General features: G+C 44.2%; 2 protein-coding genes across 16 annotated transcripts in view; both read left to right on the forward strand.

The window, feature by feature from the left end:
• Window positions 1–3,635, forward strand: part of LOC122559793 (collagen alpha-1(I) chain-like) — a 4,195-nt gene extending 560 nt beyond the window's left edge. For 2 of the 13 annotated variants that reach the window (XM_043709839.1, XM_043709837.1), the window contains 4 exons: window positions 28–187; window positions 252–572; window positions 701–1,053; window positions 1,086–3,635. In XM_043709839.1, the coding sequence (XP_043565774.1) occupies window positions 28–187; window positions 252–572; window positions 701–1,053; window positions 1,086–1,394 (1,143 nt within the window). In that variant the 3' untranslated portion in view covers window positions 1,395–3,635. The other 11 variants (XM_043709838.1, XM_043709835.1, XM_043709848.1 and 8 more) reach the window with 10 other exon arrangements.
• Window positions 1–16,819, forward strand: part of LOC122559795 (tetraspanin-9-like) — a 186,864-nt gene that overhangs the window by 104,562 nt on the left and 65,483 nt on the right. The gene's annotated exons all lie outside the window — the stretch shown is intronic.

The raw sequence follows: 16,819 nt of genomic DNA on the forward strand, positions 1-16,819 counted from the left end.
CCTTCGCTGGGCGGCGTGGGGTTACAGGTCCCCCTTCGCTGGGCTATGGGGGGTTACAGGTCCCCTTCGCTGGGCTATGGGGGGGTTACAGGTCCCCCTTCGCTGTGCGGGGTGGGGTTACAGGTCCACCTTCGCTGGGCGGCGTGGGGTTACAGGTCCCCCTTCGCTGGGCGGCGTGGGGTTACAGGTCCCCCTTCGCTGGGTGGCGTGAGGTCACAGATCCCCCTTCGCTGGGCTATGGGGGGTTACAGGTCCCCCTTCGCTGGGCTATGGGGGGGTTACAGGTCCCCCTTCGCTGGGCGGCGTGGCGTTACAGGTCCCCCTTCGCTGTGCGGGGTGGGGTTACAGGTCCACCTTCGCTGGGCGGCGTGGGGTTACAGTTCCCCCTTCGCTGGGCTATGGGGGGTTACAGGTCCCCCTTCGCTGGGCTATGGGGGGTTACAGGTCCCCTTCGCTGGGCTATGGGGGGGTTACAGGTCCCCCTTCGCTGTGCGGGGTAGGGTTACAGGTCCCCCTTCGCTGGGCGGCGTGGGGTTACAGGTCCCCCTTCGCTGGGCGGCGTGGGGTTACAGGTCCCCCCTCGCTGGGCGGCGTGGGGTTATAGGTCCCCCTTCGCTGGGTGGCGTGGGGTTACAGGTCCCCCTTCGCTGGGTGGCGTGGGGTTACATGTCCCCCTTCGCTGGGCGACGTGGGCTTACAGGTCCCCCTTCGCGGGGCTATGGCGGGGTTACAGGTCCCCCTTCGCTGTGCGGGGTGGGCTTACAGGTCCCCCTTCGCTGGGCGGCGTGGGGTTACAGGTCCCCCTTCGCTGGGCGGCGTGGGGTTACAGGTCCCCCTTCGCTGGGCTATGGGGGGTTACAGGTCCCCCTTCGCTGGGCGGCATGGCGTTACAGGTCCCCCTTCGCTGGGTGGCGTGAGGTTACAGGTCCCCCTTCGCTGGGCTATGGGGGCTTACAGGTCCCCCTTCGCTGGGCGGCGTGGGTTTACAGGTCCCCCTTCGCTGGGTGGCGTGAGGTTACAGGTCCCCCTTCGCTGGGCGGCGTGGGCTTACAGGTCCCCCTTTGCTGGGTGGCGTGAGGTTACAGGTCCCCCTTCGCGGGGATATGGGGGGTTACAGGTCCCCCTTCGCTGGGCGGCGTGGCGTTACAGGTCCCCCTTCGCTGGGCGGCGTGGGGTTACAGGTCCCCCTTCGCTGGTCGGCGTGGGGTTACAGGTCCCCTTCATTGAAGGGTGAGAGGTGGATGGGACAGTTGTGCTTATTTGGAGGTGAAATAGTTTTGATTAATGTTGAATGTCACAGTGTTGAATGTAAATTGCTGATGATATTGCTGTTGTCAATGATCTGGTATTTTCTGTCCATTTACACTATTGAGCAGCATCCCCTGAGCTCGTGAGAGTGAGTGTCAAAGTCCTGGTACATATCTGACTCTAGAGTGAGATCCCTTCAGTACTCTGTGATGATTCCTTGGTTTCAGATACACTAAGCATCCTTTCCTACAGTCCAGGAGATTAATGAAACAACAGCTTCAGTCTCTGTAACACTCAATATCAGCCTTAACCAGAATGTAACGTGGTCTGTTTTAACAGTATTGTTATCTCCCCATCTTAGATAGCTTGATAGCTATGTCGCAGTGAAGAGAAGTATTTTCTAAATTGTAAATGTGTTCACGGTTTGTGCTTTTTATACCTATGCCATGTTGTTCAGGGCTAATTGATTGAGGTAAACAGCTTGCTTTATTTCACTTATTTTGGAAGAGGAGAAGGCCATTCAGCCCATCTCACTTCTTCCACACTCTATTGGATCATCACCAATCTGTGCCATCTCCTCATTTAACCCACGTTCCTTTATCTCCCTTGGCACTCTTACACAACAAATGTCTCAAATGCTTAATTTTGTAGATTTCAGCTGACCCTGAACATTCTGTGAGGTGGAGGTGGAGGTGGAGGTGGAGGTGTTGAACTTGTGTGGACAAAGTCAGAAGTCTCACAACACCAGGTTATCGTCCAAAGGTTTATTTAAAATCACAAGCTTTCGGAGCACTGCTCTTCCACCTGATGAAGGGGCAGCGCTCTGGAAGTTTGTGATTTCTAGCAAATTGGTCTATAACCTATGTTGTGTGGTTTCAGACTATTTCCAGTTCCAGCTGTGACGTGAACCTAGGCCTCCTGGCTCAGGAGTAAGGACACTACCAATGCACTACAAGAATCCATTCCTGCTTTCAGTACATTGTAAAGTTGTTTACTGGATCATGGTTTTTAGGAGTTCAGAGTCAGTTCCCCTCACTTTTAAACACCATCATGATGTTGCTTCTAGGAAAACATTTCATAGCGACTGAAGTTACTGAACCTTAACCTGAGCAAGGAGAGTTGGCAATGCTGCTCCTCCTGTTCCAGGGGGCTGTTCTCCACAAACAAACAGAATCTCTCCAAGCCTTGAGCCTTTTCTGAATTACTCGAACTCAGAGACCCTAGAGCAAGCACCCTGTAGTTCAATCCATGAATGGGCAAGAGCATTGCAGATGGAGTATAATGCAGGAAATTGAGAGAATGTAGAAGAACAAGTGTACAGAGTATTTCTTAAATGGTAAGAAGTTGGAAAGTGCAGTTGTACAGAGAAAGTCCTTGTCAATAAGTCACTGAAGGGCAACAGGCTATTTAGAAAGTGAATGGAATGTTAGCCTTTATTGTGTGAGGACTTGAATGCATGAGTACTGGAGTCTCGCTCCATTGTTTGAGCTTGGTTAGACCTTGCCCTGAAGTATTGTGGGCAAAATCTTATCTCACAAACGATACTGCCACCAAGTGAGTTCATCTGAATTGTTCCCAGGGATGCAGGTCTTTTCTTGAAGAGAGGTGGGACAAGCTGGGTCTGCATTCTCTAGACTTTTGAAGAATGAAAAGTGATCTCATTGAAACCTAAAATACTTTCAGGAACAGACAGGCTAGATGTAGGAAGATGCTTGAACAGTTCAGGCCAATACTCTCTGGAATTTAGAAGGGTGAGGGGAGATCACACTGAGGTATTCAAGGTGATAAAAGGTGTGGATACAGTAGATGTGGAGCAGATGTTTCCTCTTGTGGGGCATTCTAGGGTTAGGATCAAGGGTAGTAAATTTTAAAATTAGAGTTGAAGAGAAACTACTTCTCCCAAAGGGTTTTGAATCTGTGGAGTTTGCCACCCCAACGTGGGGTGGATGCTGAGACAGTGAATAAATTTAAGGAGTTAGACAGATATTTAGTTGGTAATAGGTTGAAGGGTTGTGGGGAGAAGCCAGGAAAATGGGGGTGAGGAGCATGTCAGCCATGATCAAATGGCGGAGCGGACTAAATGGGCCGAATGGCCGAATTCTGCTCCTATATCTATGAACTCTTGTTTCCCCGAGTTGGTTAATCTAGAATCGGGCAAAATTTAATAAGAAGGAGGATGCTGCTGAGGTCCGTGATGAGGTGATTCTTTGGAATTCACTACCACAGGGAATTTCGGAGGCACAGTCTTTGAGTATTTTTAAGATGGAGATTGGTAGATTGCTGATTACAGGGTTTTGGGAATGGAGTGACTAAAAGACTTTGAAGTGTTCAATCAGCCATGATTGTATTGAATAGTGGGGCAGATTCATTGAGCTGAGTGGAGAGTGTGGTGCTAGAAAAGCACAGCAGGTCAGGCAGCATCCAAGGAGCAGGAGAATTGACGTTTCAGGCAAAAGCCCTTCATCATTTCCTGAAACGTCTATTCTCCTGCTCCTTGGATGCTGCCTGACCTGCTGTGCGTTTTCAGCACCACACTCTCTTGACTCTGATCTACAGCATCTGCAGTCCTCACTTTCGCCTCAGTGGGCTGAATGACCTATTCCTGTTCCTATGCAACATGTCTCACTTTTCAGCAGGATGCAATGTTAATAATTCATGATGTTTAATCATTCAAAGGTGAAAGGAGCATCCAATCACTCTGTTTTCAATCTTGCTGCTGCTTGAGAAAAGAAAGGGTTTTGGAATGGTGTATATGAAAGGTAGGACAGCCTGGATTGAACTGGCAGCCCAGAATTTAGATTCCCCCGTGACAGGTTGTGAAACTGCAGTCCATAAATTTGATAATTTGTGGGTTGACACGAAGAAAATTACCTCGAAAGCTTCTGGATTGTCAAATCAACCCAACTGCTTCAATTAACTTTGATATTGGGAGATGATTTGAAGCCTGAATCACTTGCCTTCACTGTCAATGAATGTAAGTAAGTGACTGGTCCATGATAATCCAAAGTCTACATTGCCCTCTGTGTCAGCAGAGAATTCCTGCTCCCTATATACATACGATTACTACCCGCACACTCCCAGTGACTCTTCCCCACCCTTGCAAGCAACTCGCTGTTCAAAACAGGGGCTTTTAATTTAGTCCATAAGACATAGGAGCAGAAATTAGGCCATTAACCCTTTCCGCTTCGCCATTCACTCTGTCACAGGATGTGGGTATCACTGGTAAGGCCCACCTGTAGAAATTTTCTAATCAGCCTGTTCAGAAATGTCATTTCACATCTCTGGAGCAGGTGGGACTTGAACCTGGGCCTCCTGTTTCAGAGGTAGAGGGCACTGCCACTATGCTACAAGAATGCTAGGAAATATAGGAACATAAAAGCAGAATTTGGCCATTCAGCTTATTGTGCTTGTTCTGCCATTCAGTCAGATCATTATCTATATACCAGAGGAACTTCTATTATTCAGCACTCGATTATCTGCAAGGTCCTGATGATTTGTTAAACTATGTTATCCAGCATTCGATTATCTGAACAAAATACTCCCCACCTTGGGATATCTCCCCACCTCGATTATCCTTGGGATAATCGAGGTTCCTCTGTAATACTTATATTATCCATCCTAATGCTGGTAACCAAGGGAGGGCAGTTCAGGTTTCTGTGATCTGTGGTTATATGTAGGCCAGGCTGGTTAAGGACTGCAGATCTCTTTCCCAAAAGGATAGTGAACCAAATAGGTTTTTAACAATGATCCAATAGTTTCATGGTCACCATGAATGATCCCAACTTTTTCACTTTGTTTTGTCCAGATTTATTTACTAATGCAATCGTGCTACCCAACGGCAGCTCATTACCACCTTCGCCAGGGCAACTAGGGATAGACAATAAATGCTGGCGAAGCCCACTCCCTATGAATGAATTTGAAAATAAAATAATCTTGGTTTTGAACTCTATCATTAAGCCTGGTCTCTGGATTATTTGATCAATAACAATCTCTAATGACTGCTCTCATATCATCCGGTTCATTCACAACCCATTGATGCCATTTGAATCATTTCAAGATGTTTAAATTTAAGGATGTGCCGTGGGTTATTGAGAAATACTGTTCTCACTGCTCCTTACACCTGCAGATCACGTAGACCATGTCTGTGTAATAGAGAGAGAGAGAGCCTTCTGAGCGTGAGGAAGATGTACAGCCCTGGACAGCTTTAACAGGGTAGCGTTCAGGCTGGGTATGATGCAGTGAGTGGAATGCCTTGGGGACAGTATTTTTCATACACTCCACGATTTCTGCATCTCGCTGCCGTTCTGGAGGATTGCTTGGAGTGACCCAATGTTCAGTGACAGCTTGTCGAGCTGATTAATATCAGTTCAACATTTCGGCTCCAGTGCTGTCTGATTGATTTGATTTTCTGATGTAAATCACAGAATTAATTTGCATTCTGAGCATTAATCAGAGTGAAGCATCATTGAAGTTTGCAGCTCAGTGATTTAACAACGCTATAACATTCTCCCAGAAATTTTTCAAAGTGGAATCAGCAGTTTCTGCCTCGACACAAATGAAATATTGTGGAATGTGAATTATTTTCCAATTCTAATCATTATTATGCACTGATCTGATGATTTTCAAAATGCAAAACTGCACTGCAGTTGTCAAAACAAGGCTTTACTGAATTTAGTCCTTTTACACAGCTTCTTTTAGGCACCGGTCTGTCTCAAACAATATTGGTTTGTTGGAATGCATCACAACAAGGAGGTGTGAGGGTCAACAGAATGTAGCCCGTTCATCCAGGATAAAGAGGTTTGGTTTGTTCAATGTAACCAATTATTTCCTGCAGCTCACATTTGAGGATAAATTCAGAAGTCACACGACACCAGGTTATAGTCCAACAGGTTTATCTGAAATCAGATGATGAAGGAGCAGCGCTCTGAAAGCTTGTGATTCCATATAAACCTGTTGGATTATAACCTGGTGTCCTGTGACTTCTGAGTTTGGCTACCCCAGTCCAACACCGGCACCTCCACATTACGGTTACCACATTTGAGGAGAAATTTATTCGTTCGTGTTTGTTCCATTGGCAAATCCGCAACCTCAGTCATTGACGTGAAAGCACCCAAAAATTAATTGAAACTGGATTCCTAGTCTAAGGGCTGCTGGTGAACATCTACATCTGATATCCCTGAGAATGGGAGAGTATCCACTCAGAGTTATCATATCCCCCAGTTCGAAGCATTGGCCAGACTGTGGCCAAGGATGATCCCTCGCTTAATACCAGTAAAAAAAATTACACAGTATGGAAGAGGCCCTTCAGTCCATCGAGTCTGCTCTGACCTGTGTTGGCCATTGACCCAGATTGACCTGTGAAGCGTATCACAGTCCACCTCTCACCTTTGGTCATTTGAACGATGTTAAAGAAGTGTCTGACACCATTGATACCATTGCGCCATGTTTTCCGGGCTGTTTCACTGGTTGACTTCAGTGAGGTGCTTCATTATCATCGCTACAGCATTGTGATGTCTGTATACAGTTACTGTTCTGATGGCCGTTTACAAACTGACTGAAACACGTTGGAATTGGTGCCCATCAGCAAGGTGAAATTGTGTAAAATATTCACTATATCTGATTTTGAGCTGCAACAAACACCGAAAATAACCAGATTATTTGGGGTGAAAATAAATATCCATAAAACAGGTGAGAGTCTGATTCATCCCAGCTGGGCTAGGAATGTCATCCAGTTCGGATAACCAGCTCCAGGCTATATCGCTTGGTAACTGCTTTGCATGTTCACATTCATCTTCTTTAACATGAAGATTTCAGAGCAAATGAAATGCAGCAACTGATGGAGCCCTGACTTACTTTCTATAATTGTAAAAGAGGAAGCCAGTTAATGAAAATTGTACTTTGGAAAGATAACACTTCTTAGAACATAATGAACCTATTAAACAATTATTGCTCAACTTATAAAGTGAATCTGATTCCTGTCTAATTTGGGGCAGTGTGAGAATCAGACAGTGACATATTGCTAATGCCACTGGACTAGTATTCCAAAGGTGCACGGTAAAGCTTTTGGGACATTGGTTCAAATCCCACGATGAAGGCGGATAGAATTTGACTTCGGTTCACAAAATCTGGAATGCGAAGTCAGCCACAGTGAAGGCAACCATAAAGCTATCATCAGTTGGTTGCAAAAATTTAACTGATTCAATAATGAAGCAAAACATACCTCGCACAACTGGCCCACATGTGACTCCAGGCCCCCAGTAATGTGGTTGATTCTTAACTACCCGTTAGGCATAGACAATAAACACTGGTCTCACCAGCAACGCCCACACCCCATGAAAGCATAAGACAAAAGCAAAATTCCACAAAACCTTCAAACAGTCACAACAAGTCATTACACAACAGCTGAAGACAACTTGTCACTAAAGGGCACCCTGATTTCTGCCTCTGATTGGCCACTGTCCTTACTGTGGTGAGATGGCCATCACCTTGTACACAAGGGATGGAGGCTAACCCCTGTCTCCCTCATAGTGACCAACAAGAAGACCGCCACCACTGGAAAAACAATTGCTTCGCCTCTTTACAGGGTCTTGCTGTGCGCCAATAGATTGCTAAATTTCCTGCATTACAATAGTAACAACCCTTCATAAAGTACTTAATTGGTTGCAAAATGCTTTGGGATGTTGAGAGGTCAGAAGAAATGCTATATTCATGCAACCATTTTGGCCCTTTACGTTTTAGCTAGTGATAGAATATGGACTGTCAATTTTCAACTTTCGTCATCTATTTTTAATATCTATGACCTTTATGGACTAAAACAATGTTAAAAGGCAGGAGCATGGACCTAAAAATTGCTGCAGCAATCACCTGACCACAGACTGAGGCAAGTTCAAGGAATCGATATTGACCTAAACAAATTTGTCTCAACTGGAATTAGCATTTTGTCTAAAGACATTAAAACTAGTCACTGAGTCAGGCATTAACAGGTTCTCATCTCATGGTTTAGTTTACACAAGGATTATAAGTTCAATGTATTGGACATGAAAAGTTGCCTGCAAGTATCCACTTTGGAAAGATGATCAAAAGAACAAAAGAGAAGTGCAGCATAGGAACAGGCCCTTTGACGCTCCAAGTTGAAACTTTATTGCTGGAACAGCACAGCAGGTCAGGCAGCATCCAGGGAGCAGGAGATTCGACGTTTCGGGCACAGGCCCTTCTTCAGGAATCGCTCCAAGACTGTGCTGATCATCATGCCCTAACTAAACTAAAAAACAAACCTTATTCGGTCCATATCCCTCCATTTTCTCCCTATTCATGTCACCATCCAGATATCTCTTAAATATCGCCAATGTGCTTGCCTACACCACGTCTTCCGACAGTGGTAGGAGCCTGGAATGCACTATGTGCGTGTGAAAAACTTCCCTTACATATCTCCCTTAAACTTTCCCCATCTCACCTTGAGCCTGTGGCCCCTTGAAATTGAAACTTCAACCCTGGGAAAAAGCTTCTGACTTTCCACCCCCAAGACTCTCAGCCTCATTCCTGATGAAGGGCTTTTGCCTGAAACGTTGATTTTCCCACTTCTCGGATGCTGCCTGACCTGCTGTGCTTTTCCAGCACTACTCTAATCTCCAGTATCTGCAGTACCCACTTTCGCCTCTGACTATCCACCCTATCGATGTCTGGACAGTGATGCCAGACTTGGGAGTGTGCAAGTATTTATTTCAGGAGCTGCTTGAAGGAGCATTAATGTAAGAGAAAGGAAAATGGATTGGTAATACCAGGGATTGGATCTCCCTGTCTTCCCTGTTTCCTTCCCATCATCTTGAAATCCAGTATCAGTAAGAACGCATATCCGAGAAATATCTGTTCATCAATTCAAGGATTCTACAAGTTTACTATAGTTGAGGATACATCAACTAAATAGCTGTGGTCTCAGGTTCATCTGTAGCAACTCAAGGGCTCTAAGAATTTTTCAAACTGTATCCTTTCTCTTCCCATTGTACTGGACCCTCTCCCCTCGATATACCTGTGTTTGTGCATGTGTTTTCCATGTTCGTAGATAATATTTCTTTTCCTTTTCACTTAAGACAACTTTGTAATTAACAGTCAGCTCCATATTTCTGATCCAATGATTATTCTACAATTGCAATGTGATATTGCTGCACACTACAAATAATTAAGAATCTTTGTTGGTGGTTGACCAAGAGTAGAGTTAACTAGGAAGCCAATCCACCCCGTTTCACTTGGCCGCAGTGATTCTTCGTGTGAGTTAGGTGTTAGCTCCTTAGTTACCTTTCAGTATTCGATATGTAATGCCGTATCCTGAATGTCTTTTGCCGGGCGGGATTTTCCCCACAGTGTAATTAATATGTTCTGCTCTTCAGGATGACGTTATCAGGGAATTGGCTGCAATCCCACACCAGACATTGTTGGATGGATGGGTTTGATAGCTGCATGTCGGTCTCCTAATTGTATTCTAATTACATCTCGTGACACCAGGAGATTAAAAATAGCTTCCAAACAGCTGACTGTAGATTCAGGAGAAGCCGAAGATACTAGAGCTGATGGAAAGGTGAAATGAACCACCATAAAACTGTTGTTTCAGCCATCTAACAATTTCTTTGCCACGTTGGGGGTAGGCTAACAGATGTCCCACTGTATTGTAAGTTTTCAGAATCCATTACAATTACAGGAGCACAATGATCTATTATCTCAATACTATCACTTTTTATTATATTTCAGCCGCCTGCAATGTGGGATCATTGCGGGTGACTTTGTTTGTCAAATTTCAATCCTTGTGGAATCACTTGTGGAGTCAAAACGAAGTTTCATTGTAAACGCTACTGTGATCTGGTGCTCTCTGTAATGACCCCGTTCAACTTACAACTCAGAGTTAGGGCCACAGAATTGGAAATATGTTTCTGAGTAAGTAAAAGTGAACATTCTGGACAATGAGCAAGCAGACAGGAGCGAGGTTCCTTGTGAAAGTTTAGCACATCTCAGTAATGGATTTGACGAGAATATTGATTGCCATCAGCTATAAATCTATTGGGTGCAACTGCCGATTATGAATGCAGACTGGTCCTTTTTCCTTTGTTGCCTTTCGGTAGGCTCTGTGAAGTGTTTGGGGGTTAAAGTTGGGGAGGGGGGTGCTGCATTAAGACAAAAAAGCTTTGATAACGTGCCTCTCCTTTTGACAGTGGTGACTGGGGGATTCTGTAGTCAGTCTGAGTATGGGAGGGCGCACTGACAACCAGTTCTGCCAGTTTCAACATGAGACCAGTATGATATACCCTTGTCACCCTGGTGCCACAGTAAAGGAGAAGGTGCAGAAAAATCTCAGGGGAAAGGGGAAGATATAGGAATCCAGTTCATGGAATTGGATAAAGGAGCTGTGATGTCTTAGTTTAAAAATCTGCGAGTAAGTTACAAATCTGGACCTCGAGCCAGGTAATCTCTGGATTCCTCCCTGTCTCACATTGGGGTGGGTTTGAAAGTGCAGCGGGAAATGGCAGGTTATTGTTGGCCACAATTGTGTTAAACAATGGAGGATGACGGATGCCTGCAAATTTGACACCAATTCTATTGGGGGGATCTGTTCAAGCCAATGGGTTGGAACAGAACAGACATGGGACCAATATACCTAGATTGTTAGGTTAGCTAGCACAATGGGTAAGTGATGGGAAGAGATGGGCAGCAGGACAAAGTATATCAATTTCAGAACTAAGGTCCTCGGAGTACTGGGAATGGCAGAGAGAGAGAAATAACATACAGTTGTTTGTGGTGACGAAGAGCTCTTAGTTCTGTTGTGTCTGTGTGTAAATGTAGAAAGTATGGTTCAAAGATGGTGAGTTACTGTGGCATATAGCCTCCTGGGAATGTAACATGTTGGTAGTAACAGAGACCTGGCTCAAAAATCATGGAGGATTGGATGCTCAGTATTCCTAGGTACAAGGTGTTCAGGAAACATCATCATCTTGAGTGATCTGCCTGAAGGCAGGTCCCTGCCTCATTATCCGCTGATGGCCCATCTAGAGACATTTCTCTGGCAATGTGTGTCAATGCTGATTTGTCATTATCGTCCACTCTTGGGGACAGGCTGGGAGGCATGTCCCAGGTTTACCCCTGTTGTCGTTTTAATTCATAACGCCACCCTAATCATGCAGGCAACCATTGAATCGGTGCATAGTGAGGAAAGGTTGGGAAAAAGAAAAGGAAGCTGATTTGATCAAAAATACATCCTAGGGCTAGACAAAGAGGCAGGCTGCCCTTTAGGATCCAGAGGCAAGATCTACTTGGAGTCAGAGGATAAGCAGTGACTGAAGTGCAAGAGCTATGGAAGAATTAAAAGAGGAAGCATTAACCACCCAGTGTTAAATGTGGCACTGTGTTTTATTGAAGGCAGAGAGGATGATAGTAACAGACCTCTGAGGTGTCCCTCTACTCCCAGATTGACCAGAGGAAACCTTTCAAAGCTACCCCAAATGCCCACCTGATGAGGATTTGGCTTTGGCCTGGAGCCAGGAAGAGAGTACACTGGACCATCCATCATGGTAAGCTCTGCTTCACTGAGGGGTTAGAGTCTAGGCAGATGACAAACACTGAAGATCCGAGAGCCGGGGAAAGCTCAAGAAGGCAAATAACCCCTTCATTGACCAGGGATTGTCAACAGACTGACTGACTGACTGATTAATCACTCACTGCCGATATGGAATGCAGGCTTTATTTAATATGGTTTCTCCTTTTGTCTTTTACTGTCCATTTTGCATCTCCTTTACTTTTCACCAACTCTTGTCACTTACAGACTCTCCTCCTGGTTTCTTTTCCTTTTTCGTTTTTTTTGCTCTCTCCTGTCTCCCTCTCTTTTTTTCTAGGACGCTGTGGCTAATATCCCTTACATTCTTTGTAGTCTCTCAGAACTTAACAGCCTGGTGGAACAGGCAAACGCAAGGCAGATGGAAATGTAATGTAAAATAAAGTGTGATGTGATAAAGCTTTGGTTGGAAGAATGGGATGGAGGAGGGCAGACAATCCATGTTAAATGGTGCAATTTTATAGAAGATTTCCAGATCTTTGAACACGACACGATAGATTAACGAGGCAGGATCCTGCACTTTATGAACAAGATTATTTCAGAACAACAGCCAAGATTAAACTATAGAAGCCACTGGTTGAGCCACAGTTGGAGAATCACGTCCAACTCTGGGCACTGTGGTTTAGGAAGAATGTGAAGGTTTGGAAAGAGTACAGAAGAGATTTAATAGACTAGTTCCAGGGATTAAGGATCACAGTTTTCTGAATGAAGTGGAGTAACTGAGACTGCTCTCACCAGAAGAGAAATTAAAGAGGGAATGTGATGGAGATGTTTCAGCTTGGAGACAGCAATAAAGAGCAACTTGCTAGAAGTGAAGGGTCAGTAACCTGGGGTACAGGTTCAAAATAATCAATGAAAGAATCAGAGACAGTGTGAGGAAAGCTCTTTTTATTTAATTGACAAGAAAATAAAGACTTTTTTTTATAGAATCCCCACATTGTGGAAACAGGCAATTCAGCCCAACAAGTCCACTCCAACCCTCCGAAGAGAATCCCACCCAGACCCATTCCCTACCTAATCCCTGTAATCCTACATTTCCCTTGACTAATGTACCTAACCTACACTTTCCTGAAAACTGTGGATAACTTAGTGTGGCCAATCCACCTCACCAGCACATCTTTGGATTGTGGGAGGAAACCAGAGCATTAGGAGGAAACACATGCAGATATAGGGAGAATGTGTAAACTCCACACAGACAGTCACCAGAGGCTGAGATCGAGTGGGTCCCTGGCGCTATGAATCAGCTGTGCTAACCACTGAGCCATGATATAAAGGAGATGTAATTGCTGAATATGGGACAAGAGCCAGTGAATTATATTCAGCGGGTAGCTCTTCAAAAGAGCCAGCACAGACTCAATGGGCCAAATTCCGTAGAGTCCTCTTGATTGAAGTAGAGAATGGAGTAACAGACTAACAGCTACCACACCACATGGCACTCTGAATCAGTGTGCCAACTCACTTTGACTTATTACTGGCAGTGAGGTGATTTTATTTGGATCATTGGTCCAGAGAGATGAATACTTTCAGTAATCTTTAAGATCCCACTGGTTGTGCTAGTTGGCTTGGCATGGCAAGCTGTTCATTGGATTGAAGTGTGGTCCCTGATGTGTGTCAGAGGAGATGAATCAGCATCTACTTAAGATTGATCGTAATGCTCTCTAGATTTTTTTTTCTTCCTCCGAAACTTACTTTCTTCAGTTTTTAAATTGAATTCCTGGCTGCTTGAAGATAAAATTATTTTTAATTCAGTCAGTTGGTGGTACAGAACTGGAATGTTTCTGAAACACGGCATGCTGTCCTAACACTCATCAGGACCGGATTACAAGAATACTAGAACTTAAGGGGAACAGCAGTTTATATTACATGAGAAAAAGATGCTGATTAGTTGGGAAATGGATTCTGATTAGTAAAGATGGTGGCATCTTTAACTGACAAGCTTTTATTTATTTAAATTCTGACCAGGCCATTTAACTCTGATCAAGGCATTGCCCGTGGGGAATTTTGTTTTAATTCATTCATGGGGTGTGAACATCCAGGCTAGGCCACCATTTATTATCTATCACTGTTTAGGCAGTTATGAGTCAACCACATTGCTGTGGGTGTAGAGTCACATATAGACCAGACCAGGTTAGGATGGCAGATTTCCTTCCCTGAAGGACATTAATGAACAATGGTTAGTTTTTATTCCAGGTTTTTATTGAATTCAAATTTCACCTGTGACAGTGTGGTAGTTTTTAAGAGGTTATTTTGGCCTGGTTTGTTTTTGGGAGAGAGATTCTAAGGCGGAGTTGCTGAGCTGACAACTGAAGACCACTTAAGAGTTTGAGAAGCCTTGTTTTTTTTTTAAATGCAGCCAGCTTTCTCAGATCAGGATTTCTGCTGGTGTCTGAACAGAGTTGGAAACTTCAGTGAGTGTCTCCTGGGTGCTATGCTTTGAGTTTTCTCTTGATGTTTTTTTTCCTCCAGAATTGGAGAACTGCATGAGAATCTGTGTTTGAATTTTCCTTTTGGCCAAGGGGTGTGTTGCTATATTGGAATGAATAATTAGTAATAGTTACTTAATCTATTATTCAGTGTCATTTTCTAGTAGAGTTGTTATTCTAAATTCCTCTTTCTTTGCATGTATTTTAACTACGGTGTTTTTAAAAAAAAACGTGTTTTGCTTAATGCCAAAAAGTTTGACCAGTCGTATTGCATCTGGAACAGGCACTTTACATTTGGCTTTAAAGTAAGAAAAAGTTAGGGTCTAGGCTACCTTCTTAAAATATTTTGAGATTTGGTCCATACTACAATATGCCTTCTGTCTTGTGAATTAGTCTGATGAATGCAAAACAGAAATCTTTGACAAAATGCGTCTTTTATTGTTAGCAACACCATTTTTAAAAAAAAAACTTGATCACAGGATGTAGGTATCGCTGGCTGGCTAGTTATTATTGCTCATTCCTAGTTGCCCTTGAGAAGGGCAGTTCATGTGGCATTAACTCTGTACTGTGAGACATCATTTGCCTTTTACCCATACTTACACAGTGAAGCGCTGTAAAATTAACATCTAAAGTATGAAACTTGTGGAATAGTTATTTTGTTCACTGTGCAAATAGCAATCGAGCTCCCTGATGCAAAAATACTCCATTATAGCAATATATTTAGTTGTAGTGAAATTGGAGTATGATTCTGCTATTTGGGGGTAGATCAGTGTGAGTCCTTGTGTACGTTTGTCATACTTTGTTAGCATGCTTCAGTAGGGACACGTTTCTTGCAGGCTAATGTGCAAGTAACCTCGGACAAACCTTACTTGCCTGCAATTATGGATAATTTAACACACGAGTCACCAAGTCTGTACCATACAACTGTAAAAATAAACCTCTGTGATCACGTGCTTTGAAGGCAAACTCTGAAGAAACCCAGACAATTGATCCTGCTCCCTGGATCTTCAGCCTGGTGCCAATTTAAAATAGGACTGACCTGAAACTGACCAGCACATTCCAAGCCATCGCTAGTACCCCACACAGATAACATTGAAACTCTGAGCTCTATTTTAAGAATGAAGTCTTCAGCCCAAAGAGGAATAGAGTTCAGAGACGGGGACCTAATTTTACAAGGTCCACGTACCCTGCCTTATCCCATCAGTACCATTCCCAATTAAAAGTCAGTCCAGTTCCCGAACTTGAGGAGCTCATGGAGGCTATATCTCAGTCACATCTGAGGCATTATGTGCAGGTTAGGTGAATTGACCATGCTAAATTGCCCGTAGTGTTAGGTGAAGGGGTAAATGTAGGGGAATGGGTCTGGGTGGGTTGCGCTTCGGCGGGTCGGTGTGGACTTGTTAGGCTGAAGGGCCTGTTTCCACACTGTAAGTAATCTTAAAAAAAACAATTGGCTTCTTAAAGGCTTCAGTGGGCCATAGGCCATGCTGTCCAACATCTGTGGACAGGGAGGCAGTGAGCTGTGCGTACCTTCTAAACATGTGCCGTCTGTGTGTGTGTACCTCTTGGTGTGTGCTGTGTGCCTCCTGTGTGTGTGTATCTGCCATGTACTTTTATAGCATGTACATCTGCCACAGACCTACTGTGGGCCATCTGGCACATGCTGTCTATGTGTGCTAAGCATGTACCGTCTGTGAGTTTTGTGACGTGTGCTGTTTGCAGTGACTCACTAATAGCAACGCAATGCAGAATTGGACAAGGTCACCTTCAGCTCATTTACACTTTCAGAGAGATTGCAGTCAGTTAGTGGTGCTGCACTGATCTGTGAGGGACCTTGGGGAATCGCAGCCATTTCCAACTCTCACACGGAGGAGTATTTCTTTCCCAGAATCGAGAGGGGTGGCATAATTCCAGGTGTGAATGCTCTGTAAAGATTGGTATTTAGGAGCCCTTGATCATTTTTCCCCACAGAAGATTCATTTCAGAAATATCCCAACAGGATTTTAATGCTCGACCTGTGGTTGACAGCTCTCATTGTATGTTTTACTGGAGATTTATCATGTGACCTGCCATCACATGACCAGCAGTCCCCTCACCCATGAAAAATAGCCATTTTTGGCCATTTCCAATACATTGAAATAAGGTACAGAAAAAAAGAAACTGTTGCATACTCTTGTCAACAGATTCTTGTGCTGTTTAGTTCCGAGATGAACTTCTTACCAATGTCCAACAGTCATTGAGGTGTTATGGCACAGAAAGAGAACCATCACCCCATTGAATCTATGCTTGCTATTTGTAGAACAATCCTTTCAGTTCAATTCCTCTGTGTTAGATCTCATATTTTCCAGTGAGAGTCCGAGTCCGGTTGTAGATTCAGATCCAACTTTATTTCGGTCCAACTTTGTTACAGCTTCAGATTTTCTTTACCGTAAGGCACACACAAACTTCAGATTGTATGCAGTTAAAACTTAGTGCTCCCCCCCCCCCAATTTTTGATCCTATTGGTCAGCAATGCTGAGATGTTCCTTTGTAATTCGCGCTCTCATACAGCATC

The sequence above is a fragment of the Chiloscyllium plagiosum genome, chromosome 19 (genome assembly GCF_004010195.1).
Source record: "Chiloscyllium plagiosum isolate BGI_BamShark_2017 chromosome 19, ASM401019v2, whole genome shotgun sequence".
In the NCBI taxonomy this organism is placed as follows: domain Eukaryota; kingdom Metazoa; phylum Chordata; class Chondrichthyes; order Orectolobiformes; family Hemiscylliidae; genus Chiloscyllium; species Chiloscyllium plagiosum.